Source organism: Chlamydotis macqueenii, chromosome 10 (assembly GCF_036417535.1).
Source record: "Chlamydotis macqueenii isolate bChlMac1 chromosome 10, bChlMac1.mat, whole genome shotgun sequence".
Classification (NCBI taxonomy): Eukaryota; Metazoa; Chordata; class Aves; order Otidiformes; family Otididae; genus Chlamydotis; species Chlamydotis macqueenii.
In genome coordinates this window covers 7419510-7436467 of record NC_141565.1, presented here as the reverse complement: position 1 = coordinate 7436467, position 16958 = coordinate 7419510, and the positions used below count along the sequence as shown (strand labels likewise).

Below are 16958 nucleotides of genomic sequence, written 5' to 3'. Positions count from 1 at the left end.
ACGCCTTGCAGCAGACCAGGTTGCTCGGAGCCCCATCCAGCCTGCCACACTTCCAGGGATGGGGCATCTGCAGCTTCTCTGGGCAGCCTGTGCCAGTGCCTCACCACCCTCGCAGGGAAGAATTTATTCCTTATAGCCGATCTAAACCTACCCTCCTTTGGTTTAAAACCGTCACCCTTTGACCTATCACTACATGCCCTTGCAAAAAGTCTCTTTCCATCTTTCTTTACGTATTGAAAGGCCACAGCAAGGTCTCCTCCTCTCTTCTCCAGGCTGGACAACCCCAACTCCTCCAGCAGGTGCCGGTCCCTCCGGACGGCACCCCTTCCCCCAAGCGAATCAACCGCACCACCCAGCCTGGCATCACCCACAAACTTGCCGAGGGTGCACTCAATCCCACTGCCTATGTTCCTGAAGATATTAACTAGTACTGGTCCCAGTACAGACCCCTGAGGGACACCGCTTGTTACTGGTTTCCACTTCAACACCAAGCTGTTGACCGTAGAAGTGGGGAACTTCTGGAGAGAGTGGTGGGCCCATGGAAGGGACATTTTACTTATGAAGCCAGGCATGGAGAAGCAAATAAGACATAAAGATGCCCTACACTCAGTCCTTCCCTGTCCCTTTCGCGAGGCAGCCGGTGGTACGCGGGCTGGGAGCTTCTGGTCTCCTCCTGCCACTCCTTGCTGCTTACTCATCTCGTCCGTTCCGGCATGGGCTCCTCCGTGGGCTGCAGTCCCTTTGGGGGAGTACCTGCCTTGGTAAAACTAAATCACTTTTTCTGTCCCCAAGGGAAGACCCGTGGCTGTCCCCTCGCCTGTGCTGCCTTAAACTGACATGGCCAAGTCCAGGAGCTACAAAGCCACCGATGTTCTGGCTCCAGGAGCACCATTCCCTCCAGGTCCCCAGCAGGAAGGGCAGCTCTGCCTCCTGCCCACGCTACCCATCCCCACCGGCTGTGTGGCCACTCCTGCCCGGTGACATGCACCTCTTATCGCAAGGCAGTTTGCAGGCAGGAGAAGGCAGCAATTGCTGCGAACCCTTTAAGCCACGTTCACACGCCAGCATCTGGTCCTCCTCCCTGCCTGATCCTGAGCCCTGCCTGTTTGGCAGGCACCCAAGAAATGAGATTTAACATGCAAAATGATGCAGGCTTTAACCCTTTCAAGACTGTTTTCTCTTGTCCCAGAGCATGGCTGAGGGGGGCTGGCTGGGGGCGCAGCCAGCAGCAGGGTCACCCCTCGTCCGGAGAGGGGCAGGCTGGCCAGCCTCAGGGTGCATGCGCTACCCGGGACGGGACACTTGTTTCCGCTGTCATCCCTGGCCGCTGCCTGCTCTCACCTAGAGAAAACGTTTCTCCTCTGGACAGGCTGCCAGACCCACCGGAAGGCTCCAGAAGGATCCTTGGTGAGGAGCAGCCGTGCCGGGTGCTGGGCTTGCCAGCCCTGGGCAGCGGGAGCAGGTAGGCTGCTCCCTGCTCTTCTGCCCTTTTTGCTGCCCCCAGCACCCCCTGTTCTGCTGGGACCGGCGGGGCATAGGAGATAAGGGGCAGTTTGGGAGTCCCTGGTGAGGGTGAGATGGGGGCCAGGCAGGGCTTTCTGGACTCCCCCCACCCTTCTGGCAGACCCTCGTCCTCTTCCAGCTTTTCGGACCTGAGTTTGCTACTCAAGTAGCCGTGCCCCACCCTGTGCTCCCCCTCAGCTCCATGTCACTGGGCTCTGTCTCCCCTTTGGGTTCCCTTGGGGGCTGGAGGCTGCCAAGGGGCTCTGCCTCCCACCCCGAGCAGAAGGGCAAGCCTGAGACATTTTTGGGGGAGAGGTCCCGGCCCCTCCTCCAGCTTAGCTGCAGGCTGGAGGTGTAGGGGAAGTGAGGCACAGCCCAGCTGGACTTTCCCAGAAGGGCGGCTCGGCATCTCTCGCCTCCCGCTCTGCACTCCCCAGGGATTTTGCCGGGGGATTAAGGCCACGCTGGCCCCACAGGGGCGGCTCAACCACGGCCTCCAAGCGCCACGCGTCTGCCCTGAAGGAGCCAGATGGCAGAGGCAAGAAAGCAAAGGAGGGAGAGGAGGATGACACCTGGAGCTCCACCTTGGCAGCTCTGAAAACTGCCCCCAAGGAGAAGCCCCCTGCCACCATCGATGGGCTGTGCCCCCTGAGCACAGAGCCACGTGCCCGGGTGAGAGGAGCGCTGGGGTACCCAGAGGGGCTGGGATGGGGGAACGTGGGCAGGAGGGATGGGGGAGTCCTGGGGCAGCCCCTGCCCTGCTAACTCAGAGGCAGCCCCAATTTTTCTTGCAGACCCTGCTGGGTCAGCTCTGCACCCTCCCCCGTTCCCAAATGCCGCCTGGGGGTCAGCTCAGGACACGCCACTTGTTGTAGGTCTACGAGGACTACGACTGCACCCTGAACCGGACCAACATCGGTGCCAACAACAACAAGTTCTACATCATCCAGATCCTCGAGCATGACGGCACCTACAGCGTCTGGAGCCACTGCGGATGCGTGGTGAGTCCACCCCGGCACTGCTCGTGCTCCCCACTACAGCTGCCCCCACCCTGCCTTCGGAACCCCGAAGGCTGAGGATTGACTTGATGGTCCCCATCACTTGTTCTCAGTCCCAAAACAAGCAACCAAGTGGCCCTGCTATAGCCCCTCTTTAGGGGGGCTTCAAGGACTTGCCCCTACACAATGAGGTCAGCCTGGCCGGAGGGGATGGCGCCTGTCGCTGTGATGACAGTGAACGTGACACCCCAGCAAGGAGTCCTGGGGTGTCTCCCCAAGCTGGAGGGACCCCCAGACCCGGTGCTCGAGGCTCAGCACCTTCCTGCTCGCTGTCCCCTGGCCCTGCCACCTCAGCCCCCCTGCTCCCAGGCTGCTCCCCCCGGCACGGGGCTGACGGAGCAGGAATGCAGAGGGGGGGTCCTGACTGCTACCATCTGCTGCCAGGGGGAGGTGGGCCAGTCCAAGCTCATGTCCTCCGCCTCCCTGGAGGCTGCCAAAAAGGGACTTCGAGAAGAAGTTTTGGGAGAAGACCAAGAACAGCTGGGCAGCGAGGGAGAACTTTGTGGCCCAGCCAGGGAAGTACACGCTCATCGAGGTGCAGCCGGGGACCGGGCAGGAGGTCGAAGTTGCCCTCAGGGTGAGTGTGCTGGGCAGCTGGGGTGTCACCACGGTGGGGTGGTCCTCACATCCCACACCTGGCCCACTGGGCACCAAGTGTGTCAGCAGGGTGGGGTCAGTTTCGGGAAGGGCCTAGGTGTGAGCTGAAACCACCCATGGGCAGACATCTGGGGCTAATGGGTTGACATGGAGTGGGAGGGCATCCCAAGTGAGAACCACGGGCATCTGGGTGGCATCGGTCGTTGAAAGTGGAGGCAGCGTCTGCCCGTTGTTTTGCTGCCTGGGGGCCAGGCTCTCCCCACCAAGATGGGTAGCCCTGGTGCTGTGCCCCCGCAGCCTCCCGCGGGCTCACAGGCGGTGCAGTGATGTTTGGGGTCTGCAGGTGGATGGCGTGGATGGGAACAAGGTCTGCAAGCAGCTAGTGCTGCCCTGCACCTTGGACAAAGCCACGCAGGACCTGGTGTCCCTCATCTTCAGCAGTGACATGTTCCGGGATGCCATGCAGACCATGAACATTGGTAGGAGGTGATGGGTGGCATGGGGTGGGCCCGGGGGCTGCGGCTGGGAGGATGAGGTGAACAGGGCAGAGGTGCTGGTGGATTTTAGAGCATCCCTGCTGACAGTCCAGCAGCTGGTGGGACCATGGACCCCCCATGCCGGGTTCCTGCATATGCCCATGGTGATGCCATGGGTAGCTATGAGGCAAGCGGGGTGGATGGGTTCACCTGTGCCCTCCCCTGTTCCCTCGGCCAGACGTGAAGAAGATGCCGCTGGGGAAGCTGAGCAAGCAGCAGACTGCGAGGGGCTTCGAGGCACTGGAGGAGCTGGAGGCGGCGCTGCAGGAGCAGCCCCCCCAGGCTGCCCGCCTGGAGGACCTCTCCTCCCTCTTCTACACCATCGTCCCCCACAACTTTGGGCGGGCACGGCCACCTCCCATTGACTCCCCTGACCTGCTGCGTGCCAAGAAGGACATGCTGTTGGTGAGATGCCAGGGCTCCTCAAGGAGGGCTCCTGCCTGTGGGGCAGGGAGGTGCTGGCAGGAGGCTGGCTTTGCCCTGGTCCCCCCGCACGGTGCCCAGCACCTGCGGTGAGGATGTCCCCGGTCTGTGCCTGCCAGGTGCTGGCTGATATCGAGGTGGCCCAAAGCCTGCAGGCGCAGAAGGTGAAGGAGGAGGAGGAGGAGAAGGAAGTCGCCCACCCGCTGGATCAGGATTATGCTCTACTCTGCTGCCAGCTGTCCCTGCTGGACCCGGCTTCCCGGGAATACCAGGTGCTTATCCTGCCACGGTGCCCCACGATGCGGAGCAACCATGCCACGCCTACAGCCAGCCCCAAGGTCCCTACTGTCCCAGTGGGACAGTGGGCGTTGCTGCGATGGTTGCCTGCCGTGACACCGCTTTCCTACCTCCCTCCCTGGCAGCTGATCCAAAACTACATGACACAGACGGGGCACAAACTCCGCATCCTCAACATCTGGCAGGTGGCCCAAGACGGCGAGGTGAGGAGAGGCAGATGATTATCCCTGTCCTGCAGTGGGGAAACCCCGGTTGCCCCCCAGGACTCTGGGGTGGCTTCAGCCCAGCTAGCCAGTGGCAAACAGGTACCCACTCCCCTGCCCCTCCACCTGGCACCGGGGTTGGGCTGGTGGGATTGGGCTGGTGGGTTTGGGTGGCAGTCTCCCACCCTCAGGTACCCACGTCTTCCTCCATGGACAACCCTTAGCTCTGCATCTCTCCAGGACAAGCGCTTCAAAGCCCACGACCTCCTGGAGAACCGGCGCCTGCTTTGGCACGGCACCAATGTGGCGGTGATCGCGGCCATCCTGAAGAGTGGGCTGCGCATCATGGCCCACTCGGGCGGGCGCGTGGGCAAGGGCATCTACTTTGCCTCTGAGAACAGCAAGTCGGCCTGCTACGGTGAGGGTCCTGGGACGGGCAGGGCTTCTCAGGATGCCGCAAGGTCCATAGGAGACCAGCTGCCCTTGCATACCCCCTGCCAGGCAGCTGTGGGCATGCAAAACCCCTTCACTGGCATGGCAGCCGTGCCAGGGTGGCCTAGGGCTGGTGCCATCATCCCCTTCTCCTGTGGCAGTGGGCTGCACGTCCGAGAAGGTTGGCATCATGTTCCTGGCTGAGGTGGCCCTGGGCAAGCCCTACTGCATCACCTGTGACGACTCCACGCTGTGTCAGCCGCCCGCTGGCTATGACAGCGTCCTGGCCTGCGGCCGGACAGAGCCGGGTGAGCCTGGGGCAGGAGGGGGTGTGGGGTCTGTGGGGCTGGGGGGCTGTGGGAGCCAGGGGGAGAGAGGCCAGATCTCAGGCTTGGTGTGATGGTGAGTGGTGTCTTCTCACTCAGACCCTGCAAAGGACGAGGAGGTGCTTCTGGATGGCAAGAAGGTGCTGGTGTGCCAGGGCAAGCCCATCCCCGTGCCTGCCTACAAGGACTCCTCCTTCAGCCAGAGCGAGTACCTCATTTAGCAGGAGAGCCAGTGCCGGATCTGCTACCTTGTCCAGCTCCACTTCTGAGGGTGCCTGGGCACCCCGCAGCCCCGACCCAGCACCCACTGCTGATGCCCACCAGCCCGAAACATGGTGGTCTGGACTCTTTGGCCACCCCACCTGGGGCTTGGCAGGGGACAGGCTGGCTTGGGGACAGAGCTTGCTGTGACCATGAATAAAAACACCATACCTTGCACCACACAGTGCCAGTGCCTTTCTGCCCAGCGAGGCGGGTGTGGAGTAGGGAAGGGTAGTAGTGGGTCCCACAGGGATGGCAGCTGGTGGCTCTGGAAGGGCTGTGGCCTGTTGTGGCCGTGTGGTGCTGGCAGTCTTCAGGTGAAAGCTGGTGGCTTTGGAGTCGGGTGCCCTCATCACCTTACCAAGGCACCTGGCTCGTGCCCATCACCGCGGCTTCTGAGCTACAGAGGACAAGCAAGATGAGCTGCCCTGCCTGGGCATGGAGGAGCTCATCCAGCCGTCCAGAGGGTGAGTCCCTGCCCTCCCTCTTCTGCCACGCTTGGTGCCATGCCTGCTGCCCCTCTTCGCGCTCATGTGTGACCCCCCGAGCACGCAGCTGGGTCCTTGGGGTGCCAGGGAAGGGCAAATCCCGGCTGTGTTACCCTGATGCTCCACAGATGCTCCAGAGCATCCACGCGCTGGTGGGGAGGAAACGCCGCAGACCTGCCCGTAGGTCTGTCCCCACGCCTGGGGGACCGCGGGGCTGAGCTGTCCCTGCGGATGGACCAGACCTGGCGCAGTGGTGGCCGTGCTGGGGGGGGCACAAGGCCCCCGGTCCCCCCTTCCCGAGCCCCCGCTGGCTGCTAGGACCCAGCAGCCGTCCCCGTGGGACCGCCGCGAGTGCAGGCAGCGCCGGGAGTGACAGCTGGTGCCATCCGCAGCTGGCGGGCAAACAGGATGACGAGTGGGTGACGGGGCGCGGGGAAGGGGGAGCGTGGCCTCGCGCGGGGCCCCCGTTCTGCTGCAGGAGCGACGCCGGCGAGCAGGACCCCCGGTGAGGAGGGGAGCATCACCCGTGTCCCCAGGAGCAAAGGTACAGTGGGTCCCCTGCACCCAACTTGGGGTCCCCCCCAGTCAAGGGAGCAGGGATGGGGTGGTGGGCTCCTGCTGCCCGCCCCTCGGGGTGTGCTGGTGCGGCGGGGGCAGGGGATGGGGAGTCAGCCTGGCAGGGGTCTTGGCAGCGCCGTCCCTCACCAAATTGGGGAAACCTGGACCCCAGCTCTGGGCTACACAGGGTGCCATGGCCTCACTGGAGTCCTCTCCCTGCTCCAGCATCTCAGGGGGGTTCAGGTCGTCTCTGGGTTTCTCTGTGGCTCTTCCTCATTTTAGTCCTTCTCCTTCATGCCCCGCTCCCCTCCCCAACAGGCAAGAAGAAGACAGCAGCCATGGTTGTGGCAGGGTTTTCCTCCAAGGGACGCAGGAGAAGAGCCCTTGCTGCCCAGACGCTGGAGCTGCTGGCTTAGCCCGTGGAGGGGATGGCGAGCCAAACAGGGCTGAACACCACAGGCAGCCTAGAGCTGCTTTCTGTCCCCGAGCAGTCCATCGCCCAGGAGGTAGTGGGCCTCCTCTTCATGGTCCTGCTCACCCTCACCGCCCTGGCGGCCAACATCGTGGTGATGGTTGTCATTCTCAAAACTCCCCTTCTCAGGAAGTTCATCTTCGTCTGCCACCTCTGCGTGGTCGACCTTCTCTCTGCCATTTTCCTCATGCCCCTGGGGATCATCTCCAGCTCCTCCTGCTTCAACAGGGTGATCTACAGCATTGCCGAGTGCCAGGCCTTGATATTCCTGAATGTCTGCTTCATCAGTGCATCCATCCTCACCATCTCCATCATCAGCGTGGAGCGGTACTACTACATTGTCCACCCCATGAGGTATGAGGTCAAGATGACCATCAGGCTGGCGGTGGCCGGGGTGATCTTCATTTGGGTCAAGTCTGTTCTCATCACTGTCTTGGCACTGGTGAGCTGGCCTCACGGCAATGGGGCCACCAGTGCCAGCCGCTGCACAGTCTACTGGAGCCCTGGGGCCCACAAGAAGGTTTTTGTGATCATCTTCAGCATTGTCTGCTTTATTCTGCCCACCATCATCATCTTTGCTGTCTACTGCAGCATCTACCGTGTAGCTCGGATGGCATCCCTGCAGCAGGCGCCCATGCCGGCACAGGCAGTTGCGCCGAGACACCGATCAGACTCCCTCGCCAGCCAAGTGACCATCATCACCACCAGGAACCTGCCGCTGCCCAGGCTGACGCCAGAGCGCTTTTTGGGGAGCAACAAGGCCATCCTCACCTTGGTCCTTATTGTGGGACAGTTCTTGTGCTGCTGGCTGCCCTTCTTCGCTTTCCACTTGCACTCCTCTGTCGCTGCTGGCACAGTGGGCGGCGGGCACGGGGAGATGGTGGTCACTTGGATTGCCTACTCCTCCTTCGCCATCAATCCCTTCTTCTATGGGCTGCTGAACCGCCAGATCCGAGAGGAGCTGGCCCGGCTCCGGCGCAGCTGTCTCAACCGGCCACTCAGCCAGGAGCTCTGTCTTTCTGTCTCGGAGGCTTCTGTCCAGGAAAACTTCTTGCAGTTCCTCCAGAGAGCGACTTGCACGCTGGAGACCCACGCCAGCTGTATCAGCCCCAGCCCCAGGAACAGGCTGGAGCAGACCAAGATGGGCTTCCCCATCCCAGGTCAAGTTCCTGAAGAGAGCAGCTGAGAGGTGGGAGGCCCTGTCCCACCGTGCTGGGCAGGAGGGTGGGCAGGGGACCTGCCAGGGACCCACTGGACCTGCTTGGACCCAGCCTGTTGGATTTGGAGGAGTCCTTGTTCAGGTTTTGCCTCTACTCTGAGCTTATGGTGGAAGATGGTTTCTCCGCCCGGGAGAAGACAGCAGATCTGGGGAAGCCTAATCTCCCTTCTGCAGGCTGGGATTGTCTCTGGCTCCACCAGCACAGCCCGGTTGCATGGATGGGCTCTTCTCAGGATACAGGATGCCAAGGGGCTCCTACACAGGGGCAGAGGAGAGGTCACCTCCATCTTCGTCCCCCCGCTGGGACCACTGGTGGCCAGCGGGGAAGAGCAGATGTCCCTTGCACTCTTCCCAGGAGCTAACACCACTAACACCAGTAACACCAGGGCCCCGGGCACTCTGCCGAGCCTGGACGGCTGACATGGAGCCCTTCATCCTTGGCTGTTTAACCCAAAACTAACGTCTGGGTGGAGCTCCTGTCACCCGTGGTACTTATCAGGGGGATGGCACCCGCGGGGCTGGCTCTGGCCGGGTCTGAGTTTTTCCTGTTGGCATGGCAGCATGCGATGCCCGTGGCCATGCCTGGCTCTCTGTCCCCCGCAGCTGGTAGGGGCTGCCCCTCCGGGGGGGATGCTGGCTGGCTGGGGGTCCGTGCCGGGCTGTGCAGGGACACAGCTGCCCAGCTGAAGCGCAGCCAGCGGTGCCACGTGCCAGCCAAACTGGGCTGCTGGCCACGGGTGGATGTGGTGGCACAGGGTGGCCAGGGGACTGCGTGGGGCGTCCCTGGGCAGCGGCAGCCGGAGGGGAACCACTGCTGTGGGTCTCATTGCTTCTGCAGGGCTTGGGGACCCTCCCATGGGGTCCTCAGTGCAAGCGAGGGGACTGGGCCCTGCTGGGGGGACGCTGGAGGGGTACGTCACCCCCAGCCCACCCACAAAGGTCCCAGGGATGGTGGTGGCACAGTGGGTTGGAGACCCCCCAGCCCCAGTAATAAGTAGGGGTCTGGGGGAAAACTGCCCCACGGCCTCTCAAACTGCCTCTGTGGCAGGGAGGGGGCTCCGGGGAGACCCCCAGAGAGACTGAGGGCCAGCACCCTCCTGGCCACAGGACGCCCCTTTGGCCACCGCTTCATGTCCCCAGGAGCTGGGGCTGCCCCCGGCGGGGGGGGGGGGGGTGTGTGTCTCCACCCCAGCTGGGGGATATTATTATGATTTTCGTGTAAATTTTATCTTTTTATTAAACCATTGATAAGTTACAAAGGAGGAAAAAATATAGACTTATATATACAGCATTTCCAAGCCAGCAGGGACCGGCTCCGGGATGGGGTTGCTGGGAGGCGATTGCCCCGAGGTGGCCCAGGGAGGGTCCCTCACCAGAGCCAGGGGACAGGGGACCGCTCCCCTCGTCTGGCGGGACCTCTGTTGGGTACCAGCCGGAGGGTGGGCAGGAGCGATGGCAGGGTGGGCAGGGCGAGGGGCGGGAGGCGAGGTCCCACCCCAGCACGGGGCACTGGGAGAAGGGAGCCCGCGCTGGCAGAGGCAGCCCCCCCGCCCCATACCGGGGCATGCGGTCCCCGTGCAGGAAAATTGGGGAGGGAGGCCCAGCGCTGCCAGGACAGGCAGCAGGCAGTGGAGCAGCCCTTTTCTTCAGCGAGCGTCGCCGCCGGCAAGACCCTTCCTTTCCCTGGGGTTGGGGCGAGGGGGTCCACCCTGGGCACGGGGTGCCTGGCAGGGGCTGGGAGACAGGCTGGGCAGCAGAGAGGTGTCCCTGGCACCAGGTGGCACCCGGGACCCCCTAAACCACCCATCAGCGGGGCTCAGTAGGGTGAGAACTTCTGCCGGTCAGCTTTCTTGGTGCCGTTGGCTGCCGAGATCTTGGTCGTGTAGGTGGCAGTGCCGCCGTTGGGACCGGCCACGGAGGATGGGGACAGCGCCAGGAAGGACACCGGCTTCAGGCCGATGAAGTTGGAGAGAGAGATGGCGTAGGGGGTGCCCAGCAGGGCTGGGGGGGCTGGGGCGACGGCGGGCAGCGCTGTGCCGGAGCCCGGGGTGAGGGGCTGGGAGAAGCCCATGCCGAGGTCCATGGAGCCAGGGCCTGGCGGCGCCTGGGAGGTAGATTTGGCCGTCTCTAAGCTGGGAAAGCGAGCGAGAATGATGGGGTGGTGAGCACCATGGTGAAGAGCAGGTCCCCTGCCCCAACCTGCCCATCTTAGTGTGCAGGGACCGCATCGCTCGAGGCACCAGTCTCCATGGCACATCCTGGGCATCCCACTGGGCTAAAAAGCTGGGGCTCAAACCCCAGCTGGGGCTCAAACCCCGTAGGGTCCTGGCTCCCCCGCCCACTATCTCAGGACCTCAAAGCACCACCCAGCTCATCCACCCTGAGGATGCTGGGGCTGGCATCCCCAACAAGCTGCCTTGGGGTGCTGAGGAGGTGCCACCCCTCGTTAGCAGCCAGCGTGTCCCCCCTGGGCTGGCACCTACCAGGATGTGATGAGGTACTGAGCCAGGGTGATGCTGACGGGGGACCCTGTGATGGTCACATGCCGCTCGCTGGAGCCCTCGGTCTGGTTCCCGATCTTGATGTGGGCGCCTGACATCTGCCGGATCTCGCTGATCTTGCTGCCGTGCCGGCCGATGATGCAGCCGATGAGCTGGAGGGGCAGGGATCGACGTGAGCTGGGAGCAGCCGAAGGAGCCACGCCGAGCAGGGAGCTCCCAGGGGCTCACCCGGCCGCCCGCTACGTCGGGGAGGAGTGGGGAAACTGAGGGAAGGCAGGGCACTGCTTTCCTTGGGCAGACTCTGCTTTTTAGTCGCACTCAGCTCCCCCCACCAGCTGGCATCACCAGGCTGCCACATCCCAAGGCTCTTCCCTGGCGTTGGCCAAGCCCTTTCTCCCTCCCGTGTCTCGGTTTCCCTTTTCTCCCAGCTGCTTCTGTCCCAGCAGCCCCTCCTGCTCCTGAGCCCTGGGGGCTGCGGCAGTCTCCGCTGTGTGGGGCGGTGGGTGCTCGCCCCTGCAAAGTGGCTGTGAGGTGGGACACATGGGTAAGGGCAAGCTGTGGGCCCCCTCGTCATCCCTGTAACCCACACGTACGTCGTTGGGCACCAGGAACTCCTGGGAGCTGCTCTGGGAGCTGGCGTCCAGGCCTGGAGGGAGAGACAGGGATGTTAGCGGTGGGCAGTCTCCAGCAGCTCCATGTCCCCACCCCTGTCCCCAGTGGCCCTGGGGACAAACCTGAAGGATCCCAGGGGAGAGGCAGGAGGGTGGGACACAGGCACGCATCACCATTTGGTGCCGGTCTTCCCCCACTGCAGGGTTGGGGGGCTCTGGTGGGTGCAGGGACCCCAGGAAACCAATAAGAGGGTCGTTCTGGGAGGCAGGTAGCCACGCTCAGGGGGGGCTGGGACCAGAGAGGGTGCAGGGGACAGGGACCCCATGCTCCCAGCCATTGGTGGGGGGCACGGGAGATGCTCACCTGGCACCATGGAGGGTGCGTGGGCCAGGGAGGCAAAGGGGAGCGTGTGCCCCGACAGCTGCTGCAGCTTCGTCACCTGCCCGGGCAGCGGGAGGAAGAGGAAGGAGGCGTTAGGGGTGAAGGCAGAGGGTCCCCTGTCCCCTCCCGGGGCCAGATGCTGACACCCAGTGCATCCCAGGACAGGCATCCCTGGCAGGCACAGACCCAGTGCCCACAGGGGCAGAGGGGGGCTGCCACAGGGACAGGCTCACCTCCGCGGGAGAGACCCCGCTGTACTGGCCCTGCATGGAGAAGCCCTGGGGAGGGAAAGAAGGGGCATCAATGCGGGGCCAAGCAGGGACCCCTGCCTCAGGCCACTGCCCCAGGGCAGGGAGGCCACCCCGAGCCCACCGGCACCGCCCCTCAGGGTCCCCTGGCCACCCCATGCCCTCCGGGGGGCTGCAGCCCCTTACCTGGTTGGCAGAGAGCAGGATGGTGCCCAGGGAGAGGCTGGGGTGGTAGGGGATGGTGGCCCCCTTCGGAGGCGACTGGAGAGGGAGGGAAGGAGGTGGAGGGGATGAGAGATGAGGTTGAATGCCCCCACAGCCCCCCCGGAACCCCTTTGCCTCCCCCCCGCTCCCAACAGGCTGGGCATGGTCCCCAGCACCCCCGAGGCAAGGTGCTCCTATGGGCACCGGTGCGCCGGTCTGGGTGGGCACAGGGAGCCCTGGGGAGGGGGAGGCAGGCAGCATGTGCCCCCCTCAGGCTGGGCACGGGGCTTGGCAGGTACCTCCAGGATGACGGCGCAGATCTGCCTCACGCACTGGATGATGGTGTCTGGCACCCCCGAGACGGTGACGGCCCGTTCGGTGGAGTTGGGCAGCAGGTCACCAGCCACCTGCACCTGCGCCCCTGTGCTCTGTCGAGGGGGCAAAGGGAGACGTTGGGGTGTCTTAGCCGCTCCTCCATGGAACTCAGCACCTCCCCTGGTCCCTCCTTGGCCCCTGGGGACCTTCGCAGGACCTGCAGGGTGATGCTCCATTCCTGCATCACGTCCCACAGCTCCTGCAGGGCCGTGGCAGTCCCCAGACTGAAGGGTCTGTGCCCCCCGGGGTAAAAGGTAAGCCCGCACCCTCAGCCTCACCTCCCGAATCTCCCGGATCTTAGCTCCCGCCTTGCCGATGAGCGAGCCGCACTGGCTGGCCGGGATGACGAGGCGCAGCGTCACCGGTGCTCTGCCCGCCGCCGCCCCATCGCTCCCCGCTCCCAGGTCCTGCGAGGTGGGGGGGAGATGCAGTGTTGGACCTCCATGAGCCCCACCAGCACGGGGCTCTTGGCTCAGGGGGCACCCGGCAGGGGTGCAGGGGTCTGCCTACCTCCTCCAGCTTGAAGGCAATCATGGAGACAGCGCGGAAGACAGCGTCGGTGGAGCCGGTGATGGTGGTGATGCGCTCGGGGCAGGACCCCTCCGAGATGGTGATGCGCGCACTGCTCTGGGGACGGTGTCGCACCCCGTCAGGGACGTTGTGGGCCCTGAGCTTGGTGTGTGTGTCCCCCAGGGAAGGGCTCACCACAGGTGGACCTGGGCTTTCCCCCCCAACACCTGCCCCAGGCGGCCCTCCCCAGGGTGCGGCAGTGCCTCCCCTGGATCCAGCTGGGAATGGGGGGGCTGTGGCTGGGCACGTGGGAGCCACCAGGTGCAGGCAGGACAGGCAGCGGGACACCCCCCCCCCCCGCACACCCTTACCTGCTCTCGTATCCTCTTAACAGTCTCTCCTTTCTGCAGGGAGAGGAACGGGGTGAGCGGTCAGGTCTGGGGGTGCCTGGGGCTGGCAGCGTCCCAGACCCCAAATCTTACCTTGCCGATGATGCTGCCGATCTCCTGCAAAGGCAGAGGCGAGGGTGGCCCCGTCAGCAGGCAGCTCGCTGCCCGCCACATCCCTCTTCTGCCCACAGCCCCGCCAGCGGGCAACAGGCCCTGCCCCGTGGCCACCGAGCAGCTTGCTGGTGACACTGGGGCATAGGAATGGGCCCCTCCCTGGCTTAGGATGAGGGAAGAAATCCTTCTGGGAACGCCGTTGCCAGGGGGATTGGGAGCAGGGGAGGAAAGCAGTGTGCAGCAAGGAGCTGGTGCTCCAGCGTGGCCCCCCACCCCGGGCACTGCTGACCCCCCCATGAGCAGCGCCGAGCCCCCCGCAGTTACCTTGCCGTGCATGAGCATGCGGAGGGTCAGGGTGATGCTGAGCTCCGTCTCCTCGGGGCTGCCGCCCACGCCGCTGGCTCCGTCCGGCGACGCCATGGCGGGAGGGCGAGCTGAGCCTGCGGGACACGGCATCTCCAGAAAGGGAGGAGGCCCCAGCTAACCCCCTCCCCCCTCAAATCTGTAGCCTGAAAAGCACCTATGGCTGGGAAAAGGGGAAACTGAGGCAGGGGCAGCACTGCGTCCTCCTCCGGTGGGGCAGGCTTGCGCAGTGCCGTGGTACCCACTGCACCCCTTCTGGGAGGTCCCCAAAAGGGACCCACCACTGCATGTCTGCCTGAGCCCGCAGGCAGCTGCCTCCAATCTGGCCCGCGCATGGCTCTGGCCCAGAGCCGGCGCCGCACCTTCAAGAAACCAGGAGTCAGACGGATGTTTGGGGAGAAGGGGAAAAGTGTGGGGAGGGTGGCTGTGGGATGGGGTTCGGTTTGCAGGTGCTTGCTGTGGTGGTGGCAGGCGGAAGTGGTCTTGTGCAAGCCTTCCTCCTCTTCCTCCCTTCCCCGGTCCCCATCCAAAATCCCAGGGGAAACTGAGGCATCTCCCTGCCAGCCTGACCCAAACCGCAGCGTGACGCCCAACACCCTGTCCCTCCTCCCCGAGCACCCCAGGGCCCCCTCCCCGGACCCTGTGCCTGTGCGACGGGGGCGGCTGAGACCCCGGTGGGGGCCGGGAGCAGGACAATGGCCGTGTGTCCGGGCACGGGTGGGCGGCTGCGACACCGCTGGCTCCCGGGAAGCCGGGTGATGCCAAGCGGCTTTGAAACAAAGCACCCGTGTTGGGGCTGGGGCCCGTGTCTGCGGGCATGGCGGGGGGGTGGGACCGGTTATTTTAGGTGCTGGCAGGACTCGCCACCGCTACGGCACATCTCCCGCATCAGGGTAATGGGGCGGGAGAGGGACAGGTGGGTGCCTCTGCAGCCCCTTGGTGCGATGGGGGTGGGACCCTCCATCTTCCAGCGGGAAGGCGGAAAGGCTGGGGAAGCGGGTTATTCCCATTCCCGATGGAGGAGAGCCTGGAATCCTGGGGGAGAGGGGGGACGTACCCCCCTATAAGCCCCCTTCCCGCACCGTCCGGAGCCGTGCGTGGTGTCGGCGGGGTGGGGTGGGGGGGCAGCCTGCCCAGGTCGCCCCGGGTACGAACGGCAGCAGGGACCCACCAGGGACAAAAGATCCCGCGGGGAGAGAAGTGACGAGGCTGGCAGTGGGGCAGGGGGGAGGCGGCAGGGCCACGGGTGTCCCCCCACTGCCACGGGGAACACGGGGGCGCCCAGGGCCCCGGTGATGGGCACGGGGCACGGCCGGCGTGGGGACAGCCACGAAGCTGGGCACCGCCCGTCCTCCTTCGGGTGGCGAAGGCAGGTGACACGGGTAGGGGACACGGGAGGAAGCCCCCACCTCGTCCCACGGGGAACCTCTCCCCGCTCGCCCTCCCGGCCGCCCCAAGCCCCCCTCGCCCCCCCCCCCCCGCGGGAAGGGGCCTGGCCGGTACCTTTCGGTGCGCCTCGTCCCTCCGCCGCCGGCCACCCCGCTCAGTGCCACATTGTCCCCGGCGGCGCTCGGTGACACCCGGGGCAGGAACAATGAGCCGCTTGACAGGCCCGGGCCAGGCTGGCAGCCCCGGCCCCCACCCCGGGCCACGCCGGGGGCCCCCCTCGCTCTTCCCCTCTCCCACATCCCTCCCTCCGGGATCCTATTACAGCGGATAAGAGACACTAAAAGGAACAATGCACCCTGGGTAAGGCCATCTGCCACCGCTGGGGACATTCCTGTCCCCCCCCCCGCCCCCCCTTTGGCTCACACGTCGCCCCTCTTTGTAATTGCGGCTGGTTGGTTGTTGGTTGGTTGTTTTTTTTGTTTTTTTTTTTTTTCCTGGAAGCCGATCAGCTGGCAGGGCTGGAGGCTCAAGGACACCCGAGCGGGCAGGGTCGGGGCGGCTGGCACCCCAGGGCACCCAGGGGTGCTGCTAGGGGGGAGCGCCTGGAAGGCTGGGGGGGCAGGGCTGCAACAGGGCAGTTGAAGCAGGTGGAGGCAAGGGGATGCCCCAAACAGGGGTGCTGCCCTCCTACCAGGGCAGGGACCGGCTCCTGCACCCCTGGCACTGCCCCATGCCCCCCACACGGGTGTCCTGCGCCCACAGACTGGTGCCCCCCCCCCGCCCTGTTACTTCCCCCACTAAATCCTCCTGGGCCCTGGCGTAAGCAGCTAAAGCCCAGGCAGGCTTGGGGAAGGGGGGGGGCACTGGGGGGGCACCCCACTGCCGGCTCCATCTGTGCCCCTGAGTGCCCAGCGCAGCAGCACCACAGTGCGGGGGAAGGCAGGTGGTGGGCAGGGGGCTTGTCCCCCCGTCTGTCCGACCAGACGTCTGTCAGGCCTCCCCGCCCGCCCCCCCATCTGTTCACGGCAGCCACGCATTCGGTAAATCCCCCCCCGCCCCCCCGCCTCCCCAGGGCACTGGGCTGCTGCCACCACGGACAGGAGGCGGCTGGGTCCCTTTTTAAGCCCCTGTGGATTACCTAGGGCTTGGGTGCCTGCCAGGATGGGTGGGAGGAGGAAGAGGAGGATGAAGAGGAGGCCAGCAGGCTGGGGACACAGGTGACACCACCCTAGGGGACCTACCTGTGCCCAGGTACAAGCCCGGAACTCCCCAGGCACCCTCCAAGACTCCTGGGGGTCCTGGCAGGAGTCACGGGTGGGCTCCAGCGGCCTTGCAGCTAGCACTCGCCCACCCACAGGGCACGGCTCTCCAAATGTCCCATCCCATGGTGGCTGTGCCTACTGTCACCCCCCAAACGATGGCGGTCACAGAGGAGGTGGGGAGTGGGGAAGGAGGCAGGGAGGGTGGAAAGCAGTGGGAGAAAGGTGGCAGGAAAGCAG

At 64.7% G+C, this 16958-nt stretch overlaps 3 protein-coding genes across 4 annotated transcripts; 2 read left to right on the top strand and 1 right to left on the bottom strand.

Moving 5' to 3' along the window:
• Positions 1 to 837: 837 nt before the first annotated feature.
• Positions 838 to 5813, top strand: PARP3 (poly(ADP-ribose) polymerase family member 3). The gene is given in 13 exon segments (XM_086755854.1): positions 838 to 977; positions 1346 to 1462; positions 1980 to 2175; positions 2379 to 2504; positions 2946 to 3002; positions 3004 to 3138; positions 3502 to 3637; positions 3873 to 4099; positions 4237 to 4389; positions 4540 to 4617; positions 4858 to 5035; positions 5211 to 5357; positions 5475 to 5813. Coding segments are annotated over 13 exon segments (1860 nt in total). The 3' UTR covers positions 5645 to 5813.
• A 748-nt stretch (positions 5814 to 6561) lies between these two features.
• LOC104475974 (putative G protein-coupled receptor) lies at positions 6562 to 9632 on the top strand. 2 transcript variants are annotated; one of them, XM_086755715.1, is made up of 2 exons: positions 6562 to 6668; positions 7284 to 9632. In XM_086755715.1, exon 2 carries the CDS (start codon positions 7342 to 7344, stop codon positions 8338 to 8340), a length of 999 nt encoding a protein of 332 aa, XP_086611841.1. In that variant the 5' UTR covers positions 6562 to 6668; positions 7284 to 7341; the 3' UTR covers positions 8341 to 9632. The 2 variants fall into 2 exon arrangements, with proteins under 2 accessions (XP_086611841.1, XP_086611840.1); XM_086755714.1 differs by having other exon boundaries at positions 6580 to 6668; positions 7001 to 9632.
• On the bottom strand, positions 9593 to 15712 carry PCBP4 (poly(rC) binding protein 4). The gene is made up of 13 exons (XM_086755711.1): positions 15574 to 15712; positions 14032 to 14147; positions 13687 to 13710; positions 13576 to 13608; positions 13205 to 13321; positions 12973 to 13101; positions 12619 to 12747; positions 12302 to 12376; positions 12101 to 12145; positions 11850 to 11925; positions 11468 to 11520; positions 10857 to 11026; positions 9593 to 10505 (listed from the first exon to the last, which is right to left on the bottom strand). Exons 2-13 carry the CDS (start codon positions 14125 to 14127, stop codon positions 10190 to 10192), a joined length of 1263 nt encoding a protein of 420 aa, XP_086611837.1. The 5' UTR covers positions 14128 to 14147; positions 15574 to 15712; the 3' UTR covers positions 9593 to 10189.
• Between the last annotated feature and the right edge of the window lie 1246 nt (positions 15713 to 16958).